The 25,725-nt window shown below is 39.8% G+C and overlaps 1 protein-coding gene across 11 annotated transcripts in view; it reads left to right on the top strand.

Annotated features, from left to right (window-relative positions):
• The window catches only part of DTNB (dystrobrevin beta), a 280,538-nt gene that overhangs the window by 187,291 nt on the left and 67,522 nt on the right, over positions 1–25,725 (top strand). For 10 of the 11 annotated variants that reach the window (XM_082642340.1, XM_082642339.1, XM_082642333.1 and 7 more), the window contains one exon: positions 18,090–18,167. In XM_082642340.1, coding sequence (XP_082498466.1) covers positions 18,090–18,167 — 78 coding nt within the window. Of the gene's footprint in view, positions 1–18,089; positions 18,168–18,343; positions 20,728–25,725 lie in introns of those variants that run through there. The other variant, XM_082642335.1, reaches the window with a different exon arrangement.

Below are 25,725 nucleotides of genomic sequence, written 5' to 3'. Positions count from 1 at the left end.
ACGAAGGAAAGATTCAGGGATTCATTGTGGAAAGGTTTTTAAAATAAAACAGTACATCTCAGACGATTTAATTATCTCTTTCATAGGACCCTTTGCCTACTTTTTCAGTGTAATCATATTAAACTGAGCAATACTACTAAATAATTTGCTAATTATTGCCTCATTTTACAATTCTATCCTTTTCCAGAGCTAGAGCAAGATACCTGGCTTACTCTGGGTGTCTCTAGATGCTATCTAGTGGTGAAAATTCTGTATAAGAATGTGTTTGTGGTAAACCTTTCCTTCCTGAGAAATATTTCATTCTAAGTCTTATACCACAAATGGCTATGCTAAATTGCTAGAAATAGGAATTGAGGCATGTGTGTTTGTTGATAGGTCTTTTTTACATCAATGGATTAGTTGCGATGTATTTAGAAGTTGGTTTTGGAAATCTTAAATCTTTTCTTTCGGTTAATTAATTGTCAGTGACCAATAAAGTAAAATGTACTTTCCTAGAAGTCAGAGAAACCTCATTGTAAATATATAATATTATATTTTGCTACATTTACCATACCATATGGTTATTTTTTAATGGTTTTCCCAAAGGCATTTTCATTGGCTTGTTTAAGCTCTTTGCTTTGGCGGATAACCACAGCACCTCCTGGAGTAACGGGAGATAGTTGGTCTGGTACATAGACATCAATAAAGAGCAAAACATCGCACTACTCGTGGAGGATAAAAGTGAGCTGCGGGGCCTCCCTGGTGGCGCAAGTGGTTGAGAGTCCGCCTGCCGATGCAGGGGATACGGGTTCGTGCCCCGGTCTGGGAGGATCCCATATGCCGCGGAGCGGCTGGGCCCGTGAGCCATGGCCGCTGGGCCTGCGCGTCCGGAGCCTGTGCTCCGCAACGGGAGAGGCCACAACAGTGAGAGGCCCGCGTACCGCAAAAAGAAAAAAAAAAAAAAAAAAAAAAAAAAGTGAGCTGCGCTTGTCATAGCTGTTTTCTAGAGGCAGGCGGGGTGCTTTTAGAGAGAGTAATAGAGGGAATTCCTTGGTGGTCCAGTGGTTAGGACTCGGCGCTCTCACTGCCAGGGCCCCGGGTTCGATCCCAGGTCAGGGAACTAAAATCCCACAAGCCGTGCAGCGAGGCCCAAAAAAAAAAAAAAAAAAAAAAGAATCCTAGAGATTAAGGAGATTTTAGAATCTGCCCTCCTTAATATTTCACCAGAGCTACAGTATGCCATTATTATAGATCATTATAAGTCCATGTTTCCTCTTCATTATAATGGAATAATTAGATAAACTGACTTTCATATTGGATCATATATTGTTTCAATGTGGAGGTCTGTGAATAGGTTTATAGGCTACCAAATTTTGGAGGGTAATAGCTAAGAAGAGAGAAACAAATACCACCTTCATCCTAAAGCAGTGTCATCTGGGCTTATCACCCCAAGCAGAGATTCAGGAGTGCCTGGACCCCAGACTTGGTCATTTGACACTTTTCCTTCAATAAAACTTAATCCTTAAGTAAGTGAATGTTTTCCATTGATTGGCTCTTCAGTCTTTTTTCTGGGAGTACTACCCACTTCTTTGGAGAACTGGTGCTCTCTCAGTCCTAACTGTGTTGTTCTAAGAGGACAACTAATCAAAGTATTGGGCCCTCTGTCTACCAGAGTGGGTAGATGACTCAAGGTAGGTCATCTTGAGTCTTTTCTGGGAATCTCAAATTGGAATGAGGGAAGAGATTTTGTTCACCAAGGGTGAAGTTACCAGAAGTGAGGCAAAAGTTGTTTCTTGTTAAGCATAAAAAGCTGTGAGATCTGTATAGACTCTGATTCAAAATGAGGTCTCAGCAAGGATAACAATGAGTGTCCTAATGACATTCCAGTGTCCTGGAAGCCCCCACCCTTCATGAAGTTTAGTTATGAATTTAGTTATCATTTAGTTATGATACTTAGTAAATTCATCTTTTTTTTTTTTTTAAAGATACTTCAAGTTAGATTTGAAGCCAGTGGTCCTGAACTAGGGCTGTGTTTCTTAAAGATGAGAATTTATTCTTCCCTGAGAACTCTAATCTGAAAAATTCATTTGGACAACACAGAGATGCCTGGGTTAGGATGGTGAATCTGTGGATTTGATCTATTCAATGTCATTAGAACCAGATAAAAGGGGCTTCCAATGCTGGTCCTGCCACTTACTAGTTTTGTGACCTTAAGCATGTTAATAATCCCCTTTAACCTTTATTTCTTTATTTGTAAAATAAGAATACCATCATGAGTAGTAGCAAGAATTCCGGTAATGTATCTGAGGACCTAGCTGAGTGCTGATACAGAGCTCATACTCAGCAAATGTTTGAGGTGCATTACCCCTTTCCTCCCAACCCTCTCCAGGAAATATATGCAAATACACAGCAAATCTTGTAACTGTTAACTTCATGGGATTTTTTATATTGTTTTCCTGTACTGGTCTGTGGTTAATTATTTGAAATAATTAAGTTGTCTTTGTTAGAAATGATTTTACACATTTTTTATTGTGAATGATAATTATCAGTTAGATTTGACCTAAAAATTGTAATATGTTAAGCTAAAGCTTAAACGCCTGTTGTGAAGACTAAGTATGAAGACTAATTGGAATATAAACTTCTTATGGGCAGGAACAGTCTTCAAACTTGTTTTCGTTTTTTCTCAAAGCCCCTAATAGTGCCAGGCATGAATAAGCCATGGATTTTTGTTTGTTTGTATATTGGTAAGACCCTTGTTTATTTAAATGGAGTTTGTAGTAATCAGAAGGGCCTTATGGAGATACTGAAATTTCTAGAGCCATTTCTCTCATAAAAAAAAAAGTGAGAAAGAGTGTAACCTTGGCAAGTCTATGAAGAAAGACATTCCAGGATAGATACCTAGGAGAAGCTTTGAAAGCAGGGGCTTAGAAGAAGTGAATGAACAACTTGCTTGAAAGATGTGGAAGACCTGAGTTTTGACAGATAAAAGAATGAAGTAGTCACAGTGTGGGTTTTAAATTTGTCTTAAAGTACGGTGAAATCTGCATAAACTTAATGATGAGAAAAGTATGAACAAAGTGAGTAGGGAAGATAATTTCAGAAACAACACAAGTATCTAGGATTGAAGGTGAAATAACTGGCTACAAAAATTGTAATAAGTTATTAAATGTACTTAACTAAAATGGTTAAGTACCTCATATATAAAGCATTGTTGTGGGGAATACAAAAAAGTAATCAAGTAAATGAAAGCATATGGCATAATAAAATCTTTTTTCCTTGCACATTAACAGTAATAAACAGTCCAAAAAGTCTGATAAAAAGTCCCCACGTGCATGATTGGCAGGCAGATAACTGTCAAGGTAAAAGAGAATTGCAGGACTGTAACCATAACCTCTACAACTAAAAAAAAAAAAAAATTCTGGGAGGAAGAGCAAGATAACGAGCTAATGCTTTTAAAAGTATAGGGTAGGGATAAGTATCTGTCTATATGGACGACTTCCTACAGAAGAGGTACACCAAAGGGCCTACGGAGAAGTGACAGGTGCCCGAGATCTCACTGGTCTTCTCAGGCTTCAGACTTGGCTTTGTTCGTGTACCCCTTTATTCACTCACAATTTTTAAGTAGAAACTTTGCTTAAACAACAATATTATACTTTCACATCCTTGGTTAGAAGGGTCATATCAAGAAACTGTTTTCCCCTAAGTTGATCTAAGTCAACTTAGAAAGTCAAAAACAAGTAATCACACTCAGTATTGGTCCTGAGCCCAGCGTTAAACTTTTTTTTAAGTCAACAGTCTGGCTGATATAATAAATAATTTCCTCATCAAATGTATGTATTTTGTTAGGCTGAGATGAAGATTCCAAAAGATCTTTGAAATTAAGGCTAGATTTGAAAGTCATTTTAATAAATTAGAGGTATGCTTTTGAAGGAAACAGTCCCTACTAGCTTACCTTGTTTTCCCTGGGACAGTCCAGAGGTGGTTAAAAATGCAACCAAATGGTTTGAGTTCAGAGAAGCATTTGTAATACAGAGTTCTGTTGAAGTGACAGGGGAAAGAATAAATCACCCAAAATCATACCCTGGGGTTATTATTGTTTCATCTTCCTATAGAAACAACTTTACAAGAGCTGATTCTCACATCATGCTGTTGCCTTTAATTTATAGACCAAACAGTCTTAAGTAAGTTTTTTCTAAAAATGCAACAAAGGTAGTAGAGACACTATACCGTAATGATTAAGAATACAGACCCAAGAGCCATGCTGCCTTGGTTCAAATCCTACTTCTGCCACACGTCTTGACTGTGACCTCAGGTGCATTACTTCTCTCCGTGCCTTACTGTCTCCATTTGTAAAATAAAGTTAATAATAGGATCTGCCCCCTTGGTGGTTGTAAGGTTTATATGAGTGAATCCATGCACAATGTTAGAACTAAGTCTGGCATGTATTAAGCACTCAATAAGTATTATTATTGTTGTGAAAGACACTCTCCACTCTGTTGATTCCATTACTAAGTCACAGATGAAAACTAGCCATGGCTACAAACATTCCAAACATGCCTACCAAATATAACAACTGATAATGCTAATTCCATTCTCGGAGAAGAGTCTCACCAAAGCTAAATATAACAGAAAGGTTACTTCTTACACACTCTCCACACGACGTGGTGCTGACTCATGATCCAGCATTTCCTGAAAACCTAATCCGTGTCTCGTACCATGCTAGATACTCGAAATACAGTGATAAAAAAAGCACACAGATTTCCTGCAGTTTAGTAGAGGAGATAATGTAGACAGATCTAAAATATTTTCTTTCTTTTTTGTGGATGTGGTGGTAGGGATGTTGGGGGGTTGTGGAATTTTGGACCTACTCAAAACATCTAACAGGTCTTCTACTAATAGTCTCAAAGTTCTAAGTTTGTAAAACACTTTCCTTCTCAGTTTGCTTTCTTAGTGATAACAGAAACAGTACAGGCTCACTTTAGAAAATTTGACTCAGTGGTATAATAAGGTTTTTTTTTTCTGTTTTAACTATTAAGCATGTTTTTCTCTGAAAATCAAGAAAAAATTAAACTTGAAAAATTGGAGGAGTACAGGAAAGTATAAATAAGCAAGAAAAATAATTCCTGTAATTCCACTTTTCTTAAATTTTGACATATTTCCTTCAGATATTTTGCTTTACACTTATTATATTGTTTAGGTGAGACCTTGCTGTGTGTATGTATAAATAATTTTATCTTATTTTATAGGGTTTTTGTGAAGATAAAATAAATAATACATTTAAAGCCCTAAACACTGTGTCTAATAGCTATATATCAAACATTCAGTAATTGTTAGCTAGTATGACAGTTACCTTGCCCTTCTTTTTACTTCTTACATGATAAGCTATTTCTCATGTAATTAGAAAACTCTCTGTAAGCATTATCTTTTAATGACAGCATAATATGCTATATTTATTGATGTACTGTGGTTTACTTTTCCTTTCCGTCATATTTGAATATTTTAGGTTTCTTCCAGAATTATTCTGTTGTAAATAATGTTTTCCTAAATATTTTAAAATGTAAAATTGTCTTTACATTTCTGATTAAGTTCTTGGAATATATCCCTAGAAAGGGAACTAGTGAGTCAAAATACTTGAACTTTTTAAAAGATCTTTGATGGACATATTGTCAAATTGCTTTCTAGAAATTTTGCTTAACTTTGTACTTTCACTTTCTTACCTAATAGACAGTTAACAGCCTGTGTCATAAAATCCTCTCCAGCCTTAAGATTACCTTAAAGTTTAAAAATATCATTATTATTTTTTATAAGGGAAAATGGTCTGTAATTTTAACAAATTTCTTTGCTTTTTCATAAAGTATTTTCAAATTGAATTATTTGTATTTATTCTTTTTAAACGTGTATTTTCACTTTGACCATTTTCTAATTGCAATCTTAATAGTTTTCTTATAAATTTGTATGAATCCCTTGTACGTTAAGGCTGTTAATTCTTGCTCTGTCACATTTGTTGAAATAGTTCCCCAAATTTGTATTTTTCTTTCTTTTCTGATTTTTTAAATCATTTGAATTAATTTGTCTCTTTCTTCCTAATTTTTCCATTGCTTTTGAGCTTAGAAAATCCTCTCTATCCATAGACTTATATGTTTTCTTGTGAGTTGTACAATTAAGCATTTACATTTAGTTCTTTAACACACTGGAAATATATTTTCTCTTTATGGGGTGAGGTGATCTCAATATTTCCCCATAGCGTGTCACAGTTTTTCTTTTATTAAATACTTACTGCATTATATTATAATTATTTTTTCTGAATTTTTATTCTTCATAAAACTTCAGTTTTCATCCTTTTAATTTTTATCCCCAGCAGCTGGCACAGTACCTACCACTTTGTAGAGACACAACAAATACTTGATAAATGAAAGAAAGAAATACACAATTATATATAATCTGTCCTGGAAGATTTTAAAGGCATGATCAGTTATTCTTCATCTCTTCCTAGCTTTAATAACCTTAAGAGAGATTCTGTAGTAATTCTAATTTCAAGTTAGTCTACATTCCAGAGCATCCACCAGAATGAATTGGAGTGGTCTGGTCATAAGAAAAGTAATGCGAAAATGACTTGTGCAGTAAGCTAAATTTTTACTTTCTAATAGGATTTTTTTTTAATAGATCTTTATTGGAGTATAATTGCTTCACAATACTGTGTTAGTTTCTGTTGTATACCAAAGTGAATCAGCCATATGCATATGTATGTCCCCATATCCCCTCCCTCTTGAGCCTCCCTCTCATCCTCCCTATCCCACCCCTCTAGATCATCGAAAAGCACTGAGCTGACCTCCCTGTGCTATGCAGCTGCTTCCCACCAGCTATTTTACATTCGGTAGTGTATATATGTCGATGCTACTCTCACTTCGTCCCAGCTTCCCCCTCCCCACACCGTGCCCTAAAGTCTATTCTCTTTGTCTACATCTTTATTCCTGCCCTGCCTCTAGGTTCATCAGTACCTTTTTTTTTTTTGATTGCATATATATGTGTTAGAATTCACTATTTGTTTTTCTCTTTCTGACTTACTTCACTCTGTATGACAGACTCTAGGTCCATCCACCTTACTACAAATAACTCAATTTCATTTCTTTTTATGGCTGAGTAATATTCCATTGTATACATGTGCCACATCTTCTTTACCCATTCATTGGTCGATGGACACTTAGGTTGCTTCCATGTCCTGGCTATTGTAAATAGAGCTGCAGTGAACATTGTGGTACATGACTCTTTTTGAATTATGGTTCTCTCAGGGTATATGCCCAGTAGTGGGATTGCTGGGTCATATGATAGTTCTATTTTTAGTTTTTTAGGGAGCCTCCAAACTTTTCCGTAGTGGTTGTATCAATTTACATTCCCACCAATAGTGCAGGAGGGTTCCCTTTTCACCACACCCTTTCCAGCATTTATTGTTTCTAGATTTTTTGATAATAGCCATTCTGACTGATGTGGAGTGATACCTCATTGTAGTTTTGATTTGCATTTCTCTAATAATTAGTGATGTTGAGCATCTTTTCATGTGCCTCTTGGCCATCTGTATGTCTTCCTTGGTGAAATGTCTATTTAGGTCTTCTGCCCATTTTTTAATTGGATTGTTTGTTTTTTTGACATTGAGCTCCATGAGCTATTTGTATATTTTGGAGATTAATCCTTTGTCTGTTGTTTTATTTGCAAATATTTTCTCCCATTCTGAGGGTTGTCTTTTTGTCTTGTTTATGGTTTCCTTTACTGTGCAAAAGCTTTTAAGTTTAATTAAGCCCCATTTGTTTATTTTTGTTTTTATTTCCATTACTCTAGGAGATGGGTCAAAAAAGACCTTACTGTGGTGTATGTCAAAGAGTGTTCTTCCTACGTTTTCCTCTAAGAGTTTTATAGTGTCTGGTCTTAAATTTAGGTCTTTAGTCCATTTGGAGTTTATTTTTGTGTATGGTGTTAGGTGGTGTTCTAATTTCATTCTTTTACATGTAGCTGTCCAGTTTTCCTAGCACCACTTACTGAAGAGGCTGTCCTCTCTCCATTGAATGTTCTTGCCTCCCTTGTTGTAAATTAGGTGACCATATGTGCAAGAGTTTATCTCTGGGCATTCTATCCTGTACCATTGATCTGTATTTCTGTTTTTGTGCCAGTACCATACTGTCTTGATTACTGTAGCTTTGTGGTATAGGTTGAAGTCAGGGAGCCTGATTCCTCCAACTCCATTTTTCTTTCTCAAGATTGCTTTGGCTATTCGGGGTCTTTTGTGTCTCCATATGAATTGTGAAATTTTTTGTTCTAATTCTGGGAAGGATGCCATTGGTAGTTTGGTAGGGATTGCATAGAATCTGTAGATGGCTTTGGGTAGTATAGTCATTTTCACAATGTTGGTTCTTCCAATCCAAAACCATGGTATATTTCTCTATCCGTTTATGTCATCTTTGATTTCTTTCACCAGTGTCTTATACTTTTCTGAGTACAAGTCTTCCACCTCCTTAGGCCGGTTTATTCCTAGGTATTTTTGTTCTTGTTGTTGCGATGGTAAATGGGAGTGTTTCCTTAATTTCTCTTTCTCATTTTTTGTTGTTGGTGTATAGGAATGCCAGAGATTTCTGTGCATTAATTTTGTATCCTGCAACCATACCAAATTCATTGATTAGTTCTAGTAGTTTTCTGGTGACACATTTAGGATCTTCTATGTATAGTTACCATGTCATCCGCAAACAGTGACAGTTGTACTTCTCTTCCAATTTGTATTCCTTTTATTTCTTTTTCTTCTCTGATTGCCGTGACTAGGACTTCCAAACCTATGTTGCATAAGAGTGGTGAGAGTGGACTTCCTTGCCTTGTTCCTGTTCTTAGTGGAAATGCTTTCAGGTTTTCACCATTGAGTGTGATGCTCACTGTGGGTTTGTCATATATGGCCTTTATTATGTTGAGGTGGGTTCCTTCTGTGCCCATTTTCTGTAGAGTTTTTATCATAAATGGTGTTGAATTTTGTCAAAAGCTTTTTCTGCATCTATTGAGAGGATCATGTAGTTTTTATTCCTTAATTTGTTAATATGGTGCATCACATTAATTGATTTGCATATATTGAAGAATCCTTGCATCCCTGAGATAAATCCCACTTGATCATGCTGTATGATCCTTTTAATGTGTTGTTGGATTCTGTTTGCTAGTATTTTTTTTTTTTTTTCTTTTTTTGCACTACGCAGGCCTCTCACTGTCGTGGCCTCTCCCATTGCGGAGCACAGGCTCCGGACGCACAGGCTCAGCGGCCATGGCTCACGGGCCCAGCCGCTCCGCGGCATGTGGGATCTTTCTGGACCGGGGCACGAACCCGTGTCCCCTGCATCGGCAGGCGGACCCTCAACCACTGCACCACCAGGGAAGCCCTGTTTGCTAGTATTTTGTTCAGGATTTTTGCATCTACGTTCATCAATGATATTGGTCTATAATTTTCTTTTTTTGTGATATATTTTTCTGGTTTTGGTATCAGAGTGATGGCGGCTTCGTAGAATGAATTTGGGAGTGTTTCTCCCTCTGCAATTTTTTGGAAGAGTTTGAGAAGAGTCAGTGTTAGCTCTTCTCTAAATGTTTGATAGAATTCGCCTGTTAATCCATCTGGTCCTGGACTTTTGTTTGTTGTAAGATTTTTAATAACTGTTTCAATTTCATTACTTTTGTTAGGTCTGTTTATGTTTTCTAATTCTTCCTGGTTCAGTCTTGGAAAATTGTACCTTTCCAAGAATTTATCCATTTCTTCATGGTTGTCCCTTTTATTGGCATATAGTTGTTTTTAGTAGTCCCTTATAATCCTTTGTACTTCTGCAGTGTCAGTTGTGATTCCTCCTTTTTCATTTCTAATTTTATTGATTTGCATCCTCTCCCTTTTTTTCTTGATGAGTCTAAGGGTTTATCAGTTTTGTTTTGTTTATCTTCTCAAAGAACCAGGTTATAGTTTTACTGGTCTTTGCTATTGTTTTCTTCATTTCTATTTCATTTATTTCTGCTCTGACTTTTATGATTTCTTTCCTTCTACTGACTTTGGGTTTTCTTTGTTCTTCTTTCTCCAGTTGTTTTAAGTGTAGGGGTAGATTGTTTATTTGAGATTTTTCTAGTTTCTTGAGGTGAGATTGACTTGCTATGAACTTCCCTCTTAGAACTGCTTTTGCTGCATCTCATAGGTTTTGGGTTGTTGTGTTTCTGTTGTCATTTGTTTCTATGTATTTTTAAAATTTCTTCTTTGATTTCTTCAGTGATCTCTTGGTTATTTAGTAGCGCACTGTTTAGCCTCCGTGTATTTGTGTTTTTTACATTTTTTTTCCTGTAATTGATTTCCAGTCTCATAGCATTGTGGTCAGAAAAGACGCTTGATACGATTTCAATTTTCTTAAATTTTCCAAGGCTTGGCTTGTGGCCCAAGATGTGATCTGTCTTGGAAAATGTTCCATGTGCACTTGAGAAGAAAGTGTATTCTGCCACTTTTGGGTGGAATGTTCTATAAATATCAATTAAATCTATCTGGTCTTTTGTGTCATTTAAAGCTTGTGTTTCCTTATTTATTTTCTGTTTGGATGATCTGTCCATTGGTGTAAGTGGCATGTTAAAGTCCCTTACTATTATTGTGTTACTGTCAATTTCTCCTTTCATGGTTGTTAGCATTTGCCTTATGTATTGAGGTGCTCCTATGTTGGGTGCATAAACATTTATAATTGTTATATCTTCTTCTTGGATTGATCCTTCGATCATTATGTAGTATCCTTCTTTGTCTCTTGTGATAGTCTTTATTTTAAAGTCTATTTTATCGGATACGAGTATTGCTACTCCAGCTTTCTTTTGATTTCCATTTGCATGGAATATCTTTTTCCATCCCTTCACCTTCAGTCTGTATATGTTGCAAGGTCTGAAGTGGGTCTCTTGTAGACAGCATACATATGGGTCTTGTTTTTGTATCCATTCAGCCAGTCTGTGTCTTTGGTTGGGGCATTTAATCCATTTACATTCAAGGTTGTTATTGATATGTATGTTCCTATTACCATTTTCTTAATTGTTTCGGGTTTGTTTTTGTGGGTCTTTTCTTCTCTTGTGTTTCCCACCTAGAGAAGTTTCTTTAGCATTTGTTGAAAAACTGGTTTGGTGGTGCTGAATTCTCTTAGCTTTTGCTTGTCTGAAAAGCTTTTGATTTCTCCAATGAATCTGAATGAGATCCTTGCTGCGTAGAGAAATCTTGGTTGTAGGCTTTTCTCTTTCATCACTTTAAGTATATCCTGCCACTCCCTTCTGGCCTGCAGAGTTTCTGCTGAAAAATCAGCTTATAACCTTATGGGGATTCCTTTATATGTTATTTTTTGTTTTTCCCTTGCTGATTTTAATATTTTTTCTTTGAATTTAATTTTTGTTAGTTTGATTAATATGTGTCTTGGTGTGTTTTTCCTAGGGTTTATCCTGTATGGGACTCTCTGTGCTTCCTGGACTTGGGGGACTATTTCCTTTCCCATGTTAGGGAAGTTTTTCACCATAATCTCTTCAAATGTTTTCTCAGACCCTTTCCTTTTCTCTTCTTCTTCTGGGACCCCTGTATTCGAATGTTGGTGCATTTAATGTTGTCCCAGAGGTCTCTAAGATTGTCTTCAATTCTTTTCATTCTTTTTTCTTTATTCTGCTCCTTGGCAGTTATTTCCACCATTTTGTCTTCCAGCTCATATATTCATTCTTCTGCCTCAGTTTTTCTGTTATTGATTCCTTCTAGTGTATTTTTCATTTCAGTTATTTTGTTGTTCCTCTCTGTTTGTTTGTTCTTTAGTTCTTCTAGATCTTTGTTAAACACTTCTTGTATTTTCTCAATCCATGCCTCCATTGTATTTCCAAGATTCTGGATCATCTTTACTATCATTACTCTGAATTCTTTTTCAGGTGGATTGCCTATTTCCTCTTCATTTATTTGGTCTTGTAGGTTTTTACCCTGCTCCTTCATATGTGACATATTTTTTTGCTGTCTCTCTTTTTTTTTTTTTTCTTTATGAGTGGGATTGTGTTCCTGTCTTACTGGTTGTTTGGCCTGAGGCTTCCAACACTGGAGTTTGTAGGCTGTTGAGTAGAGTTGGGTCTTGGTGCTGAAATGAGGACATCCATGAGACCTCACTGTGGTGAATATTACTTGCGGTCTGAGGTTCTCTGTTAGTCCAGTGGTTCCGACATGGAGCTCCCACCACAGGAGCTTTGGCCCAACCCCCGGCTCGTGAACCAAGATCCCGCAAGCCACATGAGGTGGCAAAAAAAGGAAAAACAACAATAACAAAGTAAAAAATAAAATTAGACTAGGAAACTAACAGATGTGTTAGAAATAAAAATAAAAATATAGATGAATCAACAAACGGAAGGTATAACGGTACCATAATAGTAAAGAAGAGGAGGAGTGAAAAGAGAAAACAAAAAATGGGGAAAAGGCCTTGGCTGTGGAGAGCAGGACCTGAGCAAGGGTGAGGTTTGGGTGGTAGGCCTATGCTTAGAACCCACAGGGCTGGAAAAGGACCTAAGGGCTGGGGGGGTGGGGCTTAGGCTCAAGGAACAGAAGGGGCCCAGGTGTGCCCCCAACCCTGGTCTCAGAGGGCAGGGGACCTCACCTGGGAGCCCAGCAGGCTTCCTGGGCTTGAGTGGGTGGGGCAAACGCCCTCCTCTCCTCTCCAGCTCTTCCTGTCCTAGAGGGCCCCTCCCACCTGCTTCTTCTGTTCTCCCCTCGGCCTTCTTCCTGTGCCCCCAGGACCAGTGCAGCGGGGGGTGGGAGGTGGGGGGACCTTGGAGGGCAGAGGACCGTCCTGGGACCTCAGCAGGCTCCGTGGGCCTAGTGGGTGGGGCAAACGCCCTCTACTCCTCTCCCCCTCCTCCCAGAGGATCCCTCCCTCCTGCTTCTCCTGATCTCCCCAGCCTCCCTCCTATGCCCTCAGGACTCATGGGACCTGGAGGGAGCTTTGGAGGGCAGGGGACCAGCCTGGGAGCTTAGCAGGCTCCCTGGGCCCAAGTGGGCGGAGCAGTCACCCTCTGCTCCCCTCCCACTCCTCTCGAGGGCCTCTCCTGCTTGCCTCTCCTGATCTCCCCAGCCTCCCTCCTATGTCCCCAGGACCAATGTGGCCGGGGGGGATGGGGGGTGGGCCTTGGAGGGCAGGGGACTGGCCTGGGAGCTCAGCAGCCCCCCCCAGGCCCAGTGGGCCAGGTGATTGCCCTCTGCTCCTCCCACAGGGCCCCTCCTGCCTGCCTCTCCTGATCTCCCTGGCCTCAGGGGCGCCGATCCTGTTTGACCACTACTTCTCCTCCCTACTCTGTTTCCCAAAGTCTTACCGGTTCACTTGGGGGTTCCTCCAGTCTCCTTGGGTGTCAGGGTTTTCCACCAGCAGCTGGCAGGCGCCCTAGTTGTGAGGAGACTAACTCGGTGTCTTCCCACACTGCCATCTTGACTCTGCCCTTCTAGTAGTAGTTTTTTTTTTTTTTTTTTTTGCGGTATGCGGGCCTCTCACTGTTGTGGCCTCTCCCGTTGCGGAGCACAGGCTCCGGATGCGCAGGCCCAGCGGCCATGGCTCACGGGCCCAGCCGCTCCGCGGCATATGGGATCCTCCCAGACCGGGGCACGAACCCGTATCCCCTGCATCGGCAGGCGGACTCTCAACCACTGCGCCACCAGGGAGGCCCCTAGTAGTAGTTTTGTCTAACTAGTAACCAGAAGCTCTATACCTATTATCTAAGCCACCCTATTACTGGATATTTTCCCAAACTTATCCTGCTCCACCTAAAAAAAGTAAATTAAAATCCATCTTTATAATGATCAGAGTATTCAAATGCACAGCTACAATTTAAATGATGACACTCAAATATTTTCAAACTTAACATCTCACCTGGGTTCCATTCTCTTATTTCCATCTGCTTGGAAGATACAGGTAAGATATCATTTACCTGTGCTTACCAATGCCACTTCAGATTCAGTGACTTCACAGCTGAAATCGGTTCACCCTTACCTTCCTGCTCATTCTCTCTACTCCCACCAGTCCAACACCAAATCCTGTTTCCTACTCTTGTGCTCCCTAGTTTGGATATGTTATCACTATCTACCAAGTAGTCGAGGTAAAAATCTCAGTTATTCTTTATTTACTAACCGTGTGTACTTAATCTGTCACCACATCTTATCCATATTACCTGCACAGTGTTTTACCTTTTGTCTGTTCCCCATCTTAACTACCACTGTCCACACTCATAATCACTGATCTGGACAATTGAAGTTCCAGCTTCCATTCCCTCCTCCTTCCAAACGTCTTACACATAAATGATTTTTAAATGGGGGTGTACATTAAAAAGAATCCTGTTGCCCCTAGAGATTCAGATTCACTAAATTGAGGGTAGAGCTTGGATATCTCATTATATAAAAAACTTCCCAGGGCTTCCCTGGTGGCGCAGTGGTTGAGAGTCCGCCTGCCGATGCAGGGGACACGGGTTCGTGCCCCGGACCGGGACGATCCCACATGCCGCGGAGCAGCTGGGCCCGTGAGCCATGGCCACTGGGCCTGCACGTCCGGAGCCTGTGCTCCGCAACGGGAGAGGCCACAGCAGTGAGAGGCCCGCGTACAGCAAAAAAAAAAAACAAAAAAAAAAACCTTCCCAGATGATTCCAGTGCACACCTGGATTAAAACCAGTATTTTACAAGCTTCTGGAGTTATCATTTCAAAAGCCTGCTATAGTCACATCATCCTTTGGCTTAAAAAGTTCTAATGCTTCCCCCACTGCCTACAGTATAAAGTCCAAACTTCTTCTCTTGTGATAGAACAGGTGTCATTCACACCCGGGCCCTCATCTCCCTTTCTGGATGCATTTTCAACTACTCCCCTCCCAAGGCCTTTGAGTCTAGCCAAATAAGTTACACCCAAATATGCCATGTACTTTTGGATTTTTGTGCCTTTTTCCATACCATTTCTTCTAAGTTGCCCTTAACTTTTTTCTGTATCTGGAAAACTCTCTCCTCAATGTGACTTACACCTGACTATACCCCTTGTTCTTCCAGGCAGGAGTAACAGCTCTTCATCTGTGACTCCACAATACTTTGTGTATACTTGTGTTGCTGCTCTCATTACTTTGAATTGTGATGATTTGTTTATGTACATATAGCTAGGTTATTAAGATAACGATAGTCCTACTTATCTTGTATGAGTAGGCACCCAGGAGGCATGCCTCTTTCCTTTTGATTAAGAATTAACAAATTCTCTTGGGAATTCCCTGGCAGTCCAGTGGTTAGGACTTGGCGCTTTTCACTGCCAATGGCTCAGGTTCAATCCCTGGTCAGGGAGCTAAGATCCCACAAGCCTCACGGCACCGCCAAAAATATGAAAGAAAAAAAAATTAGCAAATTCTAAAAAAATATATTAAAAAAAAAGAATTAACAAATTCTAAGTCTTCTTTTTATACCCACCTTTTCTAACTAGCAAATTACCTTCTATCTAGATCATTCATCTGTTTCTATCTCCTCATCCAAAAAATTGGCCTGTCTTATTAACAAAAGGAACCTCTCAAATCTCTGTACCAAGTGATGGTTGGTGGTCACTTGGGTATCATGGGACTCATTAGTGTCTAAAAATACCTTGCTGAGATCTTCACCAAAGGAAGATATAGAACATCTGGTGACATACTCAAGGTATTCAGCAGGTTTTGAATGTTAAAGATCAACAAAACTGATGTGGTGAGTTGTGTCAATTCTACTGCTTTGTAAGTTTCTGTAACTGGTACCATTAATGTCTGCTTCACACCTAGAAGCATTCTTTTTTTTTCTTAAGCCAGAAGTCATTTTTGATGTATTACATCTCCTAAGACCACATCTAAGCTGTTGGCTTTCACAGTGAATTGTGGGCCTAGTGGTAGATTCTACGGGAAAGACCCCCTTTAAGTTTTCAGATGCCTCTTTCATTTTGGACTATAAACACATACCTATTTCCCTAACAAAACATTAGGAGTTCAGAAATGGTATGAAATTTGGGCGCAGTTATGATTAGTTTACAACTTACAATGTAATCATTACTGTCTGGTTTTGAGTATTAGAGAAGAGGCTTTGATATGTGTGCTGTAAGATAATAATTGATCATGATGTCTACCAAGAGATAGAGATAATTATTAAAGACTTCTGTCGCATCAGACCAAACAAAATGCTACAAATCATGAGATTTTATCACATGGATCCACACTTAGGGAATTAAAAAACTTTTTTTTTCGATTGTCATTTTTCCTCGGAGAATGTCAGAAAGGAAATTGAATGCAGTAGTATCTTCAATATTGAAATATACTGGGTAACTACATAAGTTCTGAAATCAACATGAACATGTCCTTATCTTGTTTTGGAAATGGGTTGCTAATAATAGTATATTAAAGAAGCAAAGGCCATTGTGTTTGCAGGACCAGAATGTTTCTGGTGCCTTCTGTATGAAAAGTTATGATGCTGGATTTGTTTCTTTCATAGGCATTGTTTCCTTGTTCCCTTTGGACAATGGATTTAAAAGAATGAGAGGCAAAAATATAAATTTAGGGCTAAAATGAAGCTAGTTTCTGTGTTCACTTCTGTTATTAATCAACCTAAAACAGTTGATTAATTGATTATATCTCAGCACAGCACTACCTTTAGGCTTGAAAGTTTGGAGGCAAAATTGGATAGCTGCCTGGAAAGTAGGTAGTGAGATAAATAACATGTAATTGAATTCTAGCCTAGAAAGGCATATTTCAACTCTGAATGTCTTACTTTGTCACACAAAGGGAGGACACAATAAGCATACTGCTGTGGCTTAAAAATCAAGAGACCTAAATCGATTCCCTGCAAATTACTTCCCATCTTTGATCCTCTCCATTAAATGAGAAATCATCAAAAATATTTCCCTACCCAGAAATGAAGTTGGTTTTTTTAAAAAGGAGCGTAAAGATAGATAGATTTAGAGGTCGATCCATCCATCCATCCCTCTTAAACTTTTCTCTAAGTACATTGGATCTACCTGAAAATTTTCCCTTGTGCCTGTGTTTGAATGGACTATGAAACCTGCAAAAACAATAAAGGTTCTGGTCCCTTAATGTTCACCAGGACTTGCTGAGTATAACCTCTAAAAAACAATTTCATAGTTAACTCAGCTCTTAGAGATAAGGAGGAACCAGGAGGTAGTTCCCAAACACTTAAATATGAGAGAAGGACTTTTCTGTTTCACTTTTCTGCTTTTGATGGACAAATTTCTCTGAAAAGTACTTCTTTCAGTTTAGGAGAGGAAGTGAGAGATTTCCCAGGAGGAATATTTAGCAGTAGTCATGTGGTTCCAAGTGCAAGACAGAAGCCCTTTGTAACTGAACCTGGTGGGGAAGGAGAGGGGCTGAAGAATGGCTGTGAAAGGCAGAATCACAGATTCTTTTTGATAATTTTGGAGTTGTTCATTCAGGACTCTCACAAGAGGATGAAAGAGACCTTGAGTCCAGAAAACTAGCCTCTAAAGACAAGTTATCAAAAATGCTTACTTCAAATTTAAATTTGGATTAGTTTATGAAAGAAACCCTTCTAATCAGAGTACAGGTATGAACTCATTGTTAAGATTCTAGTAAAGGATTAATAAAAGAACTTAGTATTTAACAATTTAATTGTTTCAGTAAAAAGTATACAAACTAAATCTGAGGGAAGACAGTGAGCTCTAACCAAATCTCAGGAAAAACATGCGTGTTGCTGTTGTGACCTTTGTAACACACCACAGATGCCACACACCTAGCGATCCTGTAAACAACTGAAATGCAGAATGCAGATTCTTGTGTGATAAAACTGTAAAACAAGAGCCACTGGAGTTATATCCCTGTAGCCGTGTGGGGACAGTTTGTTGCTCCTGTCCAGGTAGCACATGGCTCTGGGGTCCTTTGGCTTTGTGCGAGAGGACTTTCTTGTTGAGTTTACTTAGGCTGAAAGTATCCATTTCTACCTTCACTCCCTATGGGTCCCACTGTGCTTATCAAGAATGATAGTTGGTCCTTTGCCCTTATCACTTTTTCATTTGTTTCCCCTAGTCTCACTGGTAATTATTAATATAATGTCAATGTCTTTTCTTTTCAGTCCTCCTCGCCCTCTGACGAATGTGAATGACACCATGGTGAGCCACATGTCCTCCGGGGCTCCCACTCCCACCAAGAGGTACGTGATGCTTGTGCGGCAGTTGCTGCTCACAGTTGGGTACTGGCCTCTGGCCTGGGAAGCAGAGCATTCCACAGGGCAGAAAGGACTGGCTTTCCTCCCCTCCTTTGACTGTCTTTTTATATTATTTTCGACTTTTTATCTTCCTTTTTTTCCCTACTAACTTATAAATATAGCAACTGAAGGAGGCTGCTTTGGAGTGGTGCCTGAGGTGGAAGCTCTCCATTTGTGACAAGCAGTGAACATAGTGTCAAAGCAGATTAGGCATGTTTGAGCTCTTTTTTTTAACATCAAACAATATTTTGATGAGCACGAATTTCAACATTTTTGCATTAGAGTTCTTGAAGCATCAAAGATCATTTCTGCTTCCTGATTTGACTGTAAATTGAGCTAATTCCTTATATTCTAAATCATTCTACATAGAATTCATAAGCATTTAAGCTGAAAAGCCTGAGTCCCTCTCTTAGTTATACAGGGAGTTTCCTTAGGGTCCTTCAAGAAACTAGAACAGTCTACTTCTTTCTCCTCTTTATTTAGTTTACTCTTCTCCAGAATTCTCTTAGGCAGGACTTAAAAGATCTGTATGAAATGGTTTACTTTCTGTCTCATTTAAGCTGTTCCGTCACCAGAGCAATGCAGAAAGTCCCTCAAGGGTACAACCATTAAAGAATTCTTTCTAACAGTCATTGCTCAAAAAAACCAAAAAAACAAAACAAAAAAGAATGAAGACATTCCAACCCACTCCCCAAGTCCTTCCTGAAGAAAAGCACTCTGTACTGCAAACCTGAAGAAAACCATATGTACCGATTGCTTTGGATCAGTTTAGCTATAGAAATGTCATTTACTTAATAATACTTTGACTTAATATATATAATATATAATACTTCAGATCAACTATGTTTGTTCCATTGGGTAAAACTCCTAGGGCAGTATTTCCTGAACTTGAGTGATGAGAAGAATCACCCAGGTCACTTGCTAAACATACACATTTCTGAGATCACATCAGACCCGGTGGATCCTGAGATCCTGGGAAGCTACACTTATAACAAGTATTCCAGGTGATTCTTACCATCAAGCAGATTTGGGAAGTAGCCTTAGAAGGGAAGGAGTAAACTATAGGGATCCTCCACCCTGGAATAGAGGATTTAGGGACTTAACAAGTGAGAGTGACTTGATAGTACAGTGTTATCCTCGTGGAGACTCAAGACCCGGACCAGGTGAGAGTACTTGTCCGCAGCCTTGTTGGGACACTACTAGCAAGACAATAGCCGAGCCACTCCTCTTGGGCAGAATTGGTGGTATGAGCACCGTCGGTACTGAGCACAGACTTCTGAGCCACACTGCATTCGAATCCTGGCTGTCACCTGACCTTGAACAAGCTTCTTATCTTTGTTGATTTATCTCTAGAATGAGGAGCATAATAGTATCTATGTTGTGGGGTTTATTTGAGAATGTAACATACTGTTGTCATTATTTAGGAAGTAAACTATAATGAGAGAACAGGTGGGGAAGAGAGAATAATTTATGGCTAATGCCCTCTCAAGGAGGAATGGAGGCTTATGAAAGAGTACAAAGCAGTTACACCTCTCCCACCTGCCTAGATTTTACAACCACCCTTGCTGGCCTTAGCTTTTTATGTTAAACACCCATAGCATTCAGACCCAGACCTAGGATCTAAATATCAACTCAGGAATGTGTCTGTTTCAATACTAGGAAGACAAGATAGATTATTGAAAGCAGTCAGCTTGTAGGTTTTATGTTAGTTTTAGTAATGCCATGTATTAGGGTTTCACTTCACCTGAGTTCTCTTCATTTACTACTTTTGTCACTTTGAGTCACCTGAGTCCCTGAGGCCCTAAGTGCATGGTGATCAAGGGCACCATGCATTCAGTGACCACGGCTGAATGTAGCTCCTAGAGGCTGTTGGAGGGAGTGCATATTTGTGGATGATGTTTTACTGCTTGAGAAGACTGAAGGAAGGGACTTGGGAGCAGTAGTCATCCCAGCTCCTCTCTAGAAGGGCTACTAACCTTTAGGCTTGATGTTGCTGTATGAAGCCCCAGCTCAGTAGTCACTGGCCAGCTGCAATTGTCAGTCACAAAATATCTACCATTTCTGAAAGTTGTTTCAGATAAGATAGTATAGCCTGGGTTAAGATTTTATTTTAAAGTCAGCATTTCAGCTAGCATCTCTTTCTAGGTAGGCTCAGTCAATGCTAGAGGTGGTTGTCACAGACTCTCCACGGGCTGACCAGCGGACCAAGCATAGCCAAAGCCCTTAGGAGACCGAAACAAAGGTGGAGCTCTGTAACTTACCAAGAAGAGTAGTTGCTGGAGGAGAGGCTACATGGGAACGTGATGCCCCTGTCCTAACAATATTGTCCTTAGAATTTTAGGAGATTTCATTTATTTTCAGGATGAGATTATGATAGAACATATGGACATGAACTGCGTAATTCATAGATTTGGCTCTTCATGGCCCCAGTTTCTAAATGGTATAAATTTCAGGTAGTATCCTATTTACTCCCTCGAGGACTCATCAGTTTTTATTTTCTCCTCTGAATGTCGTCAGACCTTTGTCTCCAGAGTCTGATGAAAGCCAGGAACCCAGCACGTCATCCCAGTCATAGATCCTTCCTCTGCTGGGGCAGAGAAGTCTCAAGGGGCACAAAGCTACTCTCCAGAAATAAGAGGTTTTCTTTAGAACTCAGCATAAGACATAAATCACTGTATCAGACAAGAACATGCACAGTAATAAAAATGCAGGAAAAAGTTAAGAGCTCCAGTTTCTAACTTTTCTATAAGCTGTGCATTTAAAACAAGTGATAAAAAAAATAAAATAAACTAGTGATAACCCGGGACTTCCCTGCCGGCACAGTGGATAAGACTCCACGCTCCCAATGCAGGGGGCCCAGGTTCAATCCCTGGTCAGGGAACTAGATCCCACATGCATGCCACAACTAAGAGTTCACATGCTATAACTAAGGAACCCGTGTGCCACAACTACGGAACCAGTGAGCTGCAACTAAGGAGCCCACCTGCCACAACTAAGAGCCAGCAAGCCGCAACTAAGGAGCCCTGGAGCCGCAACTAAGGGAGCCCACCTGCCACAACTAAGGAGCCCGCGTGCCGCAGCTAAGGAGCCAGCAAGCTGCAACTAAGGAGTCCACCTGCTGCAACTAAGACCTGGTGCAGTCAAATAAATAAATATTTTTTTTAAAAAGTGATAACCCCATTGATGAAAAACAATACTTGATTAGTCCAAATAAAAGATGATCTCAAATGTAATGGTTACTTTGTACAGAAGAAAACCTTATAAATGGCAAAGATGCTGGCAATCATGTGAGAAACTGTAAATTATGTTCCTGAAAGGTTCCACTCTAGGGATTTGCCCTCTAATATTTTTATTGACATTTCTACAGTAGAAAAGAAATTTCATCTTTGTCTTAGACTAAGTAGTTTCTGGAAATTTGCTTTCTGTTAAAGAATCAGAACAGTACACATAAAAACAAACAAACTTTCATAACTTTAAAACAGAGACTTAAAATGTCCCTCCACTATCCGACTTCCTCCAAGGCTGGCTTCTGTCCCTCTTCTTCCCCAGGGTTCAGAGTGTGATTATGTTATTATGCTCTGTACTATTGTACTATTTTAAGTCATACCTTATATTCAGACCAATATGAAAAATGATGCTAATATTTTTAATGTCTTCTAAAGCTTTGGCTTTAATTATTTATACAGATATAAATATTTACAACTCTGGGGGCATTTCATTTAAGGTTGGCAGCAACAAAAACCTCCAGTATGAAACTTTTGGCTTTGTGCATTTGATTGGTATAGTAGTTTTAACTCTTTTAACTTCAGGTATTAAAATCTAACTTTTAAAAGTACAAACTCAGTTAAGCACGATGAAAAAGTTCCAAAGATCTGGTGTACAACCTTGTGCTTATACTTAAAAATACTCTAACATACACTTAAAAATTTGTTAAGAGAGTAGATCGTATGTGTTCTTACCACAATAAAAGAAAAAGAAGAAAATAAAAGGCACAAACCCCCAAGACAAAGGCAAAAGCAGAAGGGAAGGGCAGAAGTGTCCAGAGATCACAAAGCAACTGAACTGCCACCAGGGTGTCCACCTGTGGCTTCTCCATCTCTCGGCTTCTCTCAGTGTGCTGTCTTCATTCCCTTCTCCTACAGAACAGCCACCTCTCAAGATGCCAATGGCTTTACTCACATCTACAGCCTTGTCACTCAAGAGGTTGTGCTTTTCCTCCCTAGGGTTAGAAAACTCCAAGAAAAGATTCTTATTGTCCTGGATGGCATTACTGCCCATCCTTGTGTATGTGTGATAAGCCACACTCATTAGACCTGTATCATCAGAATAGAGGGAGGAGCATCTCCCCAAAAGAAGGTTCTACCGTCAAGAACAGGAGAGATCCTGGGAAAGAAGAATAACAGAATTTGTTGGCAGAGCACTGTTTTGCTACCAAGCACACAGAGGTGTGCACAAGTGTGTACATGCACACACACATACCCCTTCCCATGCACGTTTCCACTTCCAGAGCTTTCCTCCTCAGACAATGCAGCAGTACGACTGCAAATGCATCCTTGCCTCTCCCAGGAGTCTTATCCATCCCCTGCAGACAGCACTGGGTCCCCGATATCTAGGTCATGTCCATTTGTCAGGATCAGGTCTAGGTACATCTTCTGTGATTCATTAACCCATTCTACCATGGACCAAATTATAAGTTTTAAGAACTCACACATCTCTACAACTCACAGCTCTACAAAAGTAGAGATCTGAAAATAGGATAATTGCATTTTAGAGAAGGGAGGAAAAGGAAGTAACAGAAAACATGACATATTAAGCCACATTTGCCTGTTTCCTCCTGAAACACCATGAAAATGACAGTCGAGACATTTTCTTTAGTAGAAACCAACAACAGAGGAAAATGGACAAGGAGACAATGGCACCATTTTGGAAGCAGCAAAGCAGATGGATGAATGGTAACTGATTTTCCAGACCGGAGAGAATTAAAACCTAAGCCAACAGAGAAACCCGGAGGAAAGCCCACCCGGGAATTAGAAGGCCCTGAGGGAGGGATACAGAACGACAGCTGATAGTCTGTTTAAGAAGCATTTACGGTCTCAGTCTCAGATTGCATACATAACTGGGCCTCTACCCCTACCAACCCTGCCAGAGTTGAGATTTATGTTTGTGGTTTCTGGGATAATACAACCCCCATAAAAACCCTAGTTGTCTTAATTATCTCACCTTGGTGGGCTGAGGCAACTGGCTTCCAGACAACGCATCTCTTTCCCTTGCAATATCATATTAAAGACTTCAGGAAATCACTACTGCATCCTGTTATTCCTCTCAAAGTGCCTGGGACTCCAGCCAGAAGGGGCACAAGATCTAAGTCCCAGGATCCCAGAGATTACAGTTTAACCAGTGGCTTTGCTCTGTAGTCATATAGCAAAGATTGATGTATTCCCTCCCTGGGATGGAGAGTTTTGCTACCACTGACACCTCAACTTGACTTAGCTAGTTCCAATCAGTGTTACACCCCACTCCTAGTATTAGTTTCCATTTTGGTCAGAAGTCTTGGCTGTTAAGTAACAGAAGCTCAGTGTGAATTGGCTTAGGGAAAACGAGAAGATTTTTTGTTTTTGTAACCAGACTGTGGGCAAAGCAGGGGGTATGCGGCTGGGCCTCCCGGATGACAGAGCAAGGGGAACTCTAACTCATGTAGGTGCTTCCCCCCAACCCACCCCCTGCCCATGCTCCTTGATCCTCTCTGCTACACATCTGCTCCTTCTTCCCTGAGGGAACTACCTTTTCACACAGCAGGGAACAAAGCCAAGAGACCCATGTGTTCACATTTTGTAACCTCATTACCCTATGTGGATCCAATTTGAAAACTTTCAGTGAAAGTTCCTTTTGATCCGTCTTGGATCATGTTACCCACCCTGGGGTTTTCTGTTCAGTGGTCCTACCTAGAATAACATGGTTGAATGGGTGGGGGTCGGTTCACAAAATAGCAGGGGGGTCTGCTGCCCCCAGAGAAGCTGAGGAGACATGTAGGTAGGTATAAGCTTCTTTTTCAGGTGGTTTCTGACAAAAAATTGCATGTGTTAGTATATTACATCACACTTCCATTTGCATAGATTTGTTTCAGGAGACCTTTTTTCCTCTACCACCTCATTTTTATTTTTCTCAAGGGTTAAATAATTCTTTCTATTCTGTTCAGTTTAGGAAGGTGATTGTGTTGGGACATAACACCATCTTTGGGTGGTAACAGGTAAATATGAGAGCCACAGACCCTGAGTAAGCCACCAATTGTGAGGAATCTTAAGTAAAGGCAAGATTTTATCAGAACTTTTTTACTTTAATACATACTTCACAAGAAGGAAAAGCAGTTTCTAAAGACCAGAAGATGCTACAATATAAGTACTATTTCTGAGCTGTAGAAACATGACCAAGTTAAGAGGTGGGTTGTTAAAATGGCTTTTTGCCTGGGTGCCAAGGTAAAAAGTTTATCTTGTTATCTACAGAAAACAGTGGAATGACAAAAGCCACAGCATGCTGCTTTTTCAGACTGAAAACAACAGAGGTGTGGGGAAACTGAGAAAAGAGGCAAAATGAAATTGGTCAAGGCAGAAACTATTCATATGTGGACTCAGGCCACTGATTGTCTTTCTTTCTGTGAAATGAGAAGAATAGAGTTTGGTTGAAAAGCAAGAACTAATGAGGTTTTCAGTGTGGCCATGAAACAACTACCTTGTGTGAATTCTTTGTGAGAACCTCTCCAAGGCAACTCAGGAATTATTTTTTTCTCCAGTCTTTTTTTTTTTTTTTTTTTTTTTGAAAGACAGAAAAGCAGAGTAATTGAAAATTAACACATAATCTTATGGAACTGCAGGGTCTCAGTGTTGGCAGATTTCCAAAGTTTGTCTGATGGCCTGGGCAGCCTGCCAATTTTCAACTGCTTCTGGGTTGGGATTAAATTCCATTTCCATTCAAGCATTTAAGGTAAACCCTTCAGCAGTTCTAACTCAGGTCAGTACAGACTAAAAGCTTATTTCCAATTCCATACTTCAAAACCTTAATTTGAATAGTTTCCTCCTCTCTTTGGACTGAGGCTTGAGGTCCTAAATGTGAGCAAGAATCACGTCTATTATGGACTGTCAGCAAAGCAGAGGGGAAGAAAGAACAGGCTTGCAGAGAAAGATGGTGAGTTGAGTGTTGTCATGCTTGGATTGAGATGCCTGAGGGATCCTGGGAGTGAAGACAGGCTCTGTAGATTTTGGACGCTGGGGTGCTCTTTCTGGCTTGAGTTAGGTACCTTTGGTTAAAACACAGGAGGAAGATTTTGGGAGGAAGATAGCAGAGTTAGGTTGAGTTAGAGGTGCCTGTGGGACACCAGGGAACCAGACCATAGCATGAGTTCTTGTCATCCAGGTACTTCCTTCCAGCTACCTTGGTTTCATGCTAGCAAAGGGCAGACCAGTCCTGAGATCCAACAAATGACCAGTAGAACTTACACACACACACACAC

The sequence above is a fragment of the Mesoplodon mirus genome, assembly GCF_964341445.2.
Source record: "Mesoplodon mirus genome assembly, chromosome: 14".
In the NCBI taxonomy this organism is placed as follows: Eukaryota; Metazoa; Chordata; class Mammalia; order Artiodactyla; family Ziphiidae; genus Mesoplodon; species Mesoplodon mirus.
The sequence above is the reverse complement of the archived record's forward strand: the minus strand, read 5'-3'. Positions and strand labels throughout refer to the sequence as shown.